Genomic DNA, 9,970 nt, shown 5'->3' on the forward strand with positions numbered 1-9,970 from the left:
CTTGCCTTGCCTTCAAAGATCAGTGAACACACATCTGTCAGCTTTCTCTCTTCACTTCAGCAAAGGTTTTTCTGATCTGTCTGTCCATCTGCAGCAGCTGCGCAGGGACCTGGACAGGTGCAGCGCAGCCTTTGACTGGTCAACGATCCGACAGGTGGATGCTGCTGGTCTCCTGAAGCTCTTCGTCAGGGAGCTGCCTATCCCTCTGCTGACACACACACACCTGTCCACCTACCGAGCTGTGCTGGGTACACACACACACACACACACACACACACACACACACACACACACACACACACACACACACACACACACACACACACACACACACACACACACACACACACACACACACACACACTGTGATAGGTCAGAAAGGTGTTTGACAGGTGTGTTCCTGCAGGTGTGTCCTCTGAGGTCCATCAGATCCAAGCTCTGCAGCTGCTGTCACTGCTGCTTCCTGAAGCCCACAGACAGGTTCTGAAAGTAAGCAGCACCGACTTGGTCCACACCACAGAACCCAGTCCACAAAACAGAACACAGAACCCAGCACCATAACCCTCTCCCGTCTACACCTGTTATCATGTTTACAGTCTTGTTCAAAGCAGGGGCGGGGCTTCAGGGGGGGCTGGGGCGGCTGTACTCCCCCGCCCCTGAGCCAGCAGGCCCCGCCTGCAAGATTTATTTTTTTTGTGACACCACTTGGTTCATATCAGGTATAAAGCATTGTTGTGCTGAGATTTTCACACTCACAGTTAACATTAAAACAACAATTGCAAGTGAATCTCCAAATGTATTTTGGGTAAAGTGGTTGGTCATCAACAGCCGTCTATCAACGTCATCAATCATCATCGATCACTTGTCAACAGAGCAGTAATCCTACAGCCTAAACATGAGCGGGAGTTAGAAACATAAAAGTGGAGCAATAAAACGCAAAGAAAAATGGGAGCAAGAAAAAGCCAAATTGCCCAAGCTAGACGCATATTTTGTTGGCCCTAATCCTCCTCCTGGGGGAAATGAAGCTGACGTTGTTAGCAGAGATTCATCCCCGGGGATAAATGATGAGAGGCTCCAGGCTGCAAAGGGCCCGGTCATATGCCCCGGGCCCCGGCCCCCGGGCCCCGGCCCCCGGCCCCCGGCTCAGCTCTGATATGTTCCGCTACTGATCCAATGGTTACTCATCCTGCGGCTCAGTTCTCTCCACCCCACCACAACAGAGCGGTCCAGAGTCCACTCTATTGCAGATGCTGGACCAGTCCACTTGTCAAGCTCTGCCTCCATTTTCCCCTCACTCATGAATCCTGAATTGTTAAACTCCTGCACTTGGGTCCACCTTTTATTGGAAACCAATCCAGTTAACAGCTAACAGCTATGACCTTTTCTGGTAGCCCCCCCCCCCCTCCCCCCCCTTTGGTTTATAAAAACATTTCTGTCAAATTGCAAACTGTTGTGACTCAAAGTTGGTCGGTCCTCAGGGGCCCCCTTATGGCTAGGGGCCCCAAGCATTTGCCTGGCAACTTTCGCCTCTGATTAGTCTAGCAGCATCCAAGCATTACATTTTTCATTCATTCATACTGCGTCCCCCCCAGATTGCCTCTACACCACGTCCCTCACTTTGTTTGTACATTGTCAAGTGAAGTGGTTTCAGACCCCAGGCTATACATTGAGATGAGCATGAGTGTATATACCGTATTTTCGCGACCATTCGGCGCGCCGTGTGGAAAGGCACACCCTCAGTTTTGTGTGTCATTTCTGGATCTAAAACATACATACGGCGCACCGACCGAAAAGGCGCAGTCTACACACGGAGCGCCGCCTTACAACACACACACGCGCGCCACACAAAAACACACAAGTGTGCGTATGTAAAAATAACTTTAAAAACTTTGATTGTACTTTATTTCAGTTTTTACATTAATCAAACCCATTGAAGTCCTCATCCTCTGTTTCTGCATTAAAGAGCTCCGCTAAATCAGCTGTGCCAGTCCCAATTTCCTCGCTGTCAGAGTCACTTTCCGTGCCGTGCGGCGCCTCGGAAATGCCGGCTTTTGCGAAAGCTCGCAAAACAGTCCCAGCAGACACGTTAGCCCACGCATCAACAATCCATCTGCAAACTGTGGCGTAACTTGCCCGGCGCTGCCTTCCACTCTTGGTGAAACTGTTCCCCCTCAGTCATCCACCAGCCTCACTTTGAACGGCCGGTTCACACCGACGTCCAGCAGTTGGAGTTCCTTCGTCAGACCTCCCGGAATAACAGCAAGCACAGCGTTCATATTTTTCACTTCTTTTTTTACATGTCTTTGAGATGGGCGGCATAGAGTCACAGATCAGCAGCGATGGTGATGTGTGGAAAAAACCACCGGGTCGCCGCACATAGACCTGCCTCAGCCACTCTATCATCATCCCTTCATCCATCCAGCCCTTTTCATTTGCCTTTATAATGACTCCAGCTAGAAAAGTCTCTTTAGGCAAAGTCTTTCTTTTAAAAATCACCATAGGCAGCAGTTTCTGTCCATCAGCGTGGCAGCCAAGCACAACAGTGAACGATGACTTCTCATGCCCCGTTGTGCGGATCGCCACTGTGCTGGTCCCCGTCCTGTCCATCGTGCTGGTCCCCGTCCTCTCCACCGCGCTGGTCCCTGTCCTCTCCACCGCGCTGGTCCCCGTCCTCTCCACTGTGCTGGTCCCCGTCCTCTCCACCGTGCTGGTCCCCGTCCTCTCCACCGTGCTGGTCCCCGTCCTCTCCACCGTGCTGGTCCCCGTCCTCTCCACCGTGCTGGTCCCCGTCCTCTCCACTGTGCTGGTCCCCGTCCTCTCCACTGTGCTGGTCCCTGTCCTCTCCACCGCGCTGGTCCCCGTCCTCTCCACCGTGCTGGTCCCCGTCCTCTCCACTGTGCTGGTCCCCGTCCTCTCCACTGTGCTGGTCCCTGTCCTCTCCACCGCGCTGGTCCCCGTCCTCTCCACTGTGCTGGTCCCCGTCCTCTCCACCGTGCTGGTCCCCGTCCTCTCCACCGTGCTGGTCCCCGTCCTCTCCACCGTGCTGGTCCCCGTCCTCTCCACTGTGCTGGTCCCCGTCCTCTCCACTGTGCTGGTCCCTGTCCTCTCCACCGCGCTGGTCCCCGTCCTCTCCACCGTGCTGGTCCCCGTCCTCTCCACTGTGCTGGTCCCCGTCCTCTCCACTGTGCTGGTCCCTGTCCTCTCCACCGCGCTGGTCCCCGTCCTCTCCACCGTGCTGGTCCCGTCCTCTCCACTGTGCTGGTCCCCGTCCTCTCCACCGTGCTGGTCCCCGTCCTCTCCACTGTGCTGGTCCCCGTCCTCTCCATCGTGCTGGTCCCCGTCCTCTCCACCGTGCTGGTCCCCGTCCTCTCCACCGTGCTGGTCCCCGTCCTCTCCACTGTGCTGGTCCCCGTCCTCTCCACCGTGCTGGTCCCCGTCCTCTCCACCGTGCTGGTCCCCGTCCTCTCCACTGTGCTGGTCCCCGTCCTCTCCATCGTGCTGGTCCGCGTCCTCTCCACCGCGCTGGTCCCCGTCCTCTCCACCGTGCTGGTCCCCGTCCTCTCCACCGTGCTGGTCCCCGTCCTCTCCACCGTGCTGGTCCCCGTCCTCTCCAGCGTGCTGGTCCCCGTCCTCTCCACCGTGCTGGTCCCCGTCCTCTCCACCGTGCGGTTCACCGGGATGTGGAACGTCAGCGGCACCTCGTCCATGTTGGTGATATGGCTGGGCTGGATGCGTTTGTCGGTGATGTGTCTGCTGCAGAATGAGCGGAAGCTCTCCATCTTTGTCATATAATCCGCCGGGCGCTGCTGCGCTACTGTTGTCCTAGTGCGGGTGGAAAGATGGCACTGTTTCATAAAGCGAAAGCACCAAGACGGACCTCCTTGAAAATGTTCAATTTTCATTTCTTCCGCCAGCGTTACTGCTTTCAGTCGAATAGTGACCGTCGAAACGCTCCTTCCACTCTTTGCTCAATGACCCACCGCTCAAATCTTTCCTCCAAGTCGGGCCCCCTCGCCTTGTGTCCACGGAAACTCAGCTGCGTCTTCTTCACCTGCCGGAGTTCGTTTTCAAACTTTCTCCACTTGCGAACCATCGTCTCGTTGATCTTATATTCTCTCGCGGCTGCTCGATTCCCATGTTCCTCCGCGTAGCTGATCGCCTTCAGTTTGAACTGCGCTTCATAAGCGTGTCTCTTTGCCATCTTCAGGGTTGTTAAGACAACAATGTTCTGCATGAAGCACATACCTGTTCTTTTATACACCCCCCCTTCCCCCTTTAACTTCTGATGATGGTTTCTAACACGTCCGCAAATCACGGGTGATTCACACGCCCCCCTTAACCCTTTAACGTTATCATGGTGGCCTCAATTTGGTCCGCCTTACAATAATACAATGGGCGCATTGCGTCATTAGGCGCGCGGCACATAAAAAAAACGGTAGTTGGTACCGCCCCCAAAAGGAAGCTTTACCATCCTAACTGTGACTGCTGTGGAACAGCAACAGCCACTTTATCACATATGTTCTGGCTCTGCCCAAAATTAACCGAGTTTTGGCAATCTATATTCAAATTCTTTTCTGACCTGCTAGGAATACCATAGAGCCTCTTGCCATACCGCAGGACTTCTGCCCCACTCATCATGGCAAAAACATGATAGCCTTTGCGCTTCTAGCCAGTAACGCTTTTGCCTTAGCGTTACTGGCTAGAAGGCTCATACTGCTTAAATGGAAAGACAGATCTCCTCCAACTTTCAGTCAATGGATCAGAGATCTTCTGCACCACCTGACTTTAGAAAAGATCCGATATGTTACAAAAGGCTGTGCCCTCAACTTCTATTCTATATGGCAACCAGTTCTAGATCAGGTTGAAAAGACAGATACCTCAAACATTTCCAATGTATGGATATAACCACTCCCTCTTTTTCCTTTCCCTTTTTTCTTCTTATTTTTGTACGTTTTTGTTTCTTTTGTTAACTTAATTTGTGTTTTGGATGTGTTTAAAATGTGGTGGTGCAATGTGGTGGGGTTGTCTGTGGGGTGGGATTGTGTTGAAATGTATTGAAATGCATTTCTTTTGTTTATACACGACAAAACGATAAGAGGGGATACAAACGTTCGAAACATGACTGTGCACAAGCTTGCATCAGTCGCCATCGTTAAGAAGAATACGAATAAGATTGGAACTGGTTAATAGACGCATTTCTGTCTTCATGCTTCCAGGCCTTGCTAGTCTTCCTCCGTAAGGTGGTCTTCCATCAGGAACAAAACCGTATGTCTTTGTGGAACGTCTCCATGGTGATGGCTCCCAACCTGTTTGCACCCAATTTTCATGGAAACAAGAGCTCCATCGCCAAGCAGCAGGAGGAGATGGAGGAGGCAGTGGGTGGGGCCAAACTGATCCAGCTAATGATCCGACATCAGGACCTGCTCTGGACTGTAAGTCTCCGTTCACTGTACGACATCACTTCCTGTCATCTGTAATGTCCCAGTCCTCTCTCTGACATCACTTACTGTCATCTGTAACGTCCCAGTCCTCTCTCTGACATCACTTCCTGTCATCTGTAACGCCCCAGTCCTCTCTCTGACATCACTTACTGTCATCTGTAACTTTTCAATTCAATTCAATTCAATTTTATTTATATAGCGTCTAATACAACAGATGTTGTCTCTAGACGCTTTCCAGAGATCCAGAACATGAACATAAACATAAACATAAACATAAATATAAACCCCTGAGCAATTATATAAACAATGGCAGGTAAAAACTCCCATAGTGGGAGAAAAGCCTTAAGCCAAACAGTGGCAAGAAAAACTCCCCTTTAGGAGGGAAGAAACCTTGAGCAGGACCAGGCTCATAAGGGGGGACCCTCCTGCCGAAGGCCAGACTGGGGGAGTCAGGGACGTCGACAGCACACAGCAGGCATGTGGAAGCAGCAGCGGGATGACCAGAGGTGTCGGGGGGGGGGGGGCGTCAGCAGCACACAACAGTCATGTTGTGTGCTGCAGTAACGTCAGTAACGTCCCAGTCCTCTCTCTGACATCACTTCCTGTCATCTGTAACGCCCCAGTCCTCTCTCTGACATCACTTCCTGTCATCTGTAACGTCCCAGTCCTGTCTCTGACATCACTTACTGTCATCTGTAACGTCCCAGTCCTGTCTCTGACATCACTTCCCGTCATCTGTAACATCCTAGTCCTCTCTCTGACATCACTTCCTGTCATCTGTAACGTCCCAGTCCTCTCTCTGACATCACTTCCCGTCATCTGTAACATCAGATGGAAGGGAAAAGGAGAGGAGGAGAAGAAGGGTGAGAGGCACCGCCCAGTGGATCATGTCGGTGCCCCCCTGCAGCATAAGCCTATAGCAGCATATCTACCACCAAGCTATGTTTGAGACTAACTATTATAGTCTTGTTCTATAGCTGCAACTATGACTACTGACTTTAACACACTAGAGTTTACACTACCTAGAGATTTACCAACACCAGCTAGAGGTTTACTAAACACTAACTATAGGCTTTACTAAACAGAAAGGTTTTAAGTTTAGTTTTAAAGGTGGAGGTGGTGTCAGCCTCCTTAACCCAGATTGGAAGTTGGTTCCAAAGTAATGGTGCCTGATAGGAGAACGCCCGCCCTCCAAATCTACATTTAGATACTCTAGGAACTACGAGTAAACCTGCACTCTGAGAGCGGAGAACTCTGCCAGGAACATAAGGCACTATCAAATCTTGTAAATACTGCGGAGCTAAGCCGTGTTGGGCTTTATATGCAAGTAATAAAATTTTAAATTGGATTGTGATCTTCATGGGAAAAGAGTTTTGGAAAGCTGAGCGTAGATGGAGAAACACAAACCTCCAGGTACATTATGATCAGTGGTGGACAGTAACGGAGTAAATTTACTTGAGTACTGTACTTAAGTACATATCCAGAGGATTTGTACTTTACTTGAGTATTACATTTCTTTGGTACTTATTACTCTTACTTGAATACATTTCCAAGACAAATATTTTTACTTTTACTCGAGTAAATTTCTGGGAAGGCTGAAAAGTACTCGTTACTTTCAGGTCTGCTCTTTTTTCTTCTTCGCTAAAATCCTATTGGACACAAGCTGTTTTTGTCAAAGGAGGAGACCTATCACAGTGCACGCTCTCCACTGGGATGTACGTAAAGCGGAAATACGTCAAGCCTCCTCAAAATGATACCGCCAAAGTAGCCTACATTTACACTTTAAACATTTATTATTTACAACTGAGGAATGCAGGAAGTCCTACTTCTCTGACATCCTCACCAACAACAGTCATGGTGATCAGTTAGGGTTAACCCTTATTTACTAAGTTGACAGGTAACAAACCCTCCTATGTCAGCGGCAGCTCATTGGTGATACATTCACCTTGGATCCTGCCAGAGAATTCGAGGATGCACCTCAACAGCAATCAAGTCCATCTCGTCCAATTCTCACCTTCCACGAAACACAGCAGACTGACACACTGTTGTCAAAATCTAACATTTCTGCCAATTGTGATGCCACCTCTGTCAACTTTAGTTTTCTTCACATTCGCTCACTCATGAGCAAGGGACATCTTATCCAGGATCTCCTCAATGACCGTAAGTTTGACTTTCTCTCTTTAACTGAGATATGGCAACAACATGACTTTCCCAACTTAATGAATCAAGTCCTCCAGGTTTGTTTAGTTACGTCAAACCCCACAGCCCTGGCAGGGTATGGTGTTTCACAATGATTTATTGCAATAACTGGAAAGTCTTGTGGGTGTCGGTTCTGAATTTCTTCTTTATTGCTCTGCTCACACTCCTTTCCACTCTCTCACTCATATGATACTGCTGGGAGTCTTCAACATTCACAGGGATAATACCAGCAACGCTATTACCAGAGACATTACATTCTGTCTCAAGAGCCTTGGATTTCGATGTTCCAATCCACTCTAAAGGTCACATCTTGGACTTGATCTGTTGCTCTGGTTTCTCGTTCCTTGACTCTACAGGAGATGAACTTGCTATAACTGATCACATCCTCTACATTCCATTACTAAGCACTCCCACCTCATTTCCTTCCGCAACATTAAGGACATCAATTTGGATGATCTTTCCCCTTGGAATGGCTCCCTTCTGACTGGTCGTAATTTTTCCAACTATCCATTATCTATACCTATTTAATCCTGTCCAGGGTCAAGGGGGTCTGCTAGAGCCTATCCCAGCTCAGTACATACAACTCATTTTTCCACCATTGAAAATCTGGTTTCACACTACAACACTGGACAAGATCTTTGTTAGTTCCCAGCATTGAAGCTAGTTAGTAGCTGGATGGAAGAGAAGTCTGGGAGTCCAGACACAGATAAACCACTGTCCATTGCAGTATGAAGATTTTTATCAGTTTATAGTTTGTACAGATATGTCAGCTCACTCCACCAAGCTGGTGGACCAACCCTTAGTGACATAACTTCCTGTTGCAGATCCCCAACTTCCTGCTTTCCCAGGTGAGACAGATGAACCAAGCATCTAACCAGAGGAACCTGATCAGGACGAAGTCTCACCTGCTGAAGGGGAGGACCCACAAGAACAACAGGAGCCAGGTGAGACATGGCCCAGGACTGAAACCAGAGCCAGAACTGAGATCAGGATTCAAACCAGAATTAGGATTCAAGGCACAACCACAACAAAAAAACAAATAAAAATTTTTCAAATAACAAAATAACATATTTGAACCATTTTTCAGACAATAAAATAACATTTAAACCATTTTTCAGACAATAAAATAACTGAAAAAATGGTTCAAATATGTTATTTTGTTACTTGAAAATTTTAAAATATGTTCATGTAAAATATGCTTTGTTGATGAGAAAATATGTTTCTCTATTTTTCTTATTTTTGTGAGGGGGGATATATATTGTTTTTCGGCACTACCTTGTTCTCTATAGCTGATATAACATGAATTACTCCTATGTGGGATTAATAAAGTTCTTATTTTTGCCATCTGAGAAAATTAAATATGTTATATTTGGTGCCTAACTGTTTCCCAAGTATATTAGTACGTGTGTGAATTAATAAATGAGACGTAAAACGTATATTTCTTTGTAGAAAGGCGCTTTATGAAAATAAGTCCATTTACTTGTATTAGTTTACAGTGCAGTCTTGAACATCCAATATGGCGGCGATGTTGACGTATCGCAGCAGTTCCATGGGGCGGATACGGATATATGTCTATGCATAAAACGGCCTCAGTCCAGTTTGTCTCTGTCCAGATCACGGAGCTGTGGGACGGCATCATCAGAGTCCACGCACCTTTACACGCCAAGGTGTCCATGGCCATACAACTGGACGAACAGACGGCAGTCAGAGACATCACGTCCCGCTTCGAGTCTGACGGCAGGTAGAACACACTTGTACGCCCGTCTGTGAGTGGACATGTCCACGCCTGTCCTGACCGCCTGTCTGTCCGTCCTAAGCCCCGCCCAGCGTCTGTACGAGGTTGGAGGAAACATCTGTAAGTGTCTCCGTCGTCGGTCCTGGACACGCCTGGACATTTGAACTGGTGTTGATCGGTGTGTCTCCGTCTCTCAGGCGAACGCCGTCTCCACCCGGACTGCCGCCTGCTGGACGTTTATAGAGCTAATCCTCGCTGCGATTGGCTCATCAAACCCTGACTGCCTGAGACATCCCGTCCAATCAGAGGGACACTGGTTTGTATTGATCTGAATGTTGACGGTGGTTTTCTGATCACCTCCTCTGCTGTTATTACATGTTCTCCCTTTACTGTACAAATAAAAACCTGCTGACGGCCCTCTGTCTCCCCCTGCTGGTCCTTGAGTGTGTTTACATGGGAAGTTTAATTCCTTTCATTCAGAATTAAAATTAAATCAAATTTAAATGAGTAAAAATGACAATGTAAACACCTAATTCCGAATGAAAATGGCCTTTCCGAATTAAATTTACAGGACTGTCTCAGCAAATTTGAATAT

General features: G+C 48.5%; 1 protein-coding gene across 2 annotated transcripts in view; it reads left to right on the forward strand.

Annotated features, from left to right (window-relative positions):
- Positions 1-9,759, forward strand: part of arhgap28 (Rho GTPase activating protein 28) — a 31,842-nt gene extending 22,083 nt beyond the window's left edge. For both annotated transcript variants that reach the window (XM_061713745.1, XM_061713746.1), the window contains exons 9-15: positions 95-248; positions 407-489; positions 5,217-5,432; positions 8,465-8,584; positions 9,254-9,381; positions 9,458-9,495; positions 9,573-9,759. In XM_061713745.1, coding sequence (XP_061569729.1) covers positions 95-248; positions 407-489; positions 5,217-5,432; positions 8,465-8,584; positions 9,254-9,381; positions 9,458-9,495; positions 9,573-9,655 — 822 coding nt within the window. In that variant the 3' untranslated portion in view covers positions 9,656-9,759. The remainder of the gene's footprint in view (positions 1-94; positions 249-406; positions 490-5,216; positions 5,433-8,464; positions 8,585-9,253; positions 9,382-9,457; positions 9,496-9,572) is intronic.
- The last annotated feature ends 211 nt before the right edge of the window (positions 9,760-9,970 follow it).

The sequence above is a fragment of the Cololabis saira genome, chromosome 22 (assembly GCF_033807715.1).
Source record: "Cololabis saira isolate AMF1-May2022 chromosome 22, fColSai1.1, whole genome shotgun sequence".
Lineage (NCBI taxonomy): Eukaryota > Metazoa > Chordata > Actinopteri > Beloniformes > Belonidae > Cololabis > Cololabis saira.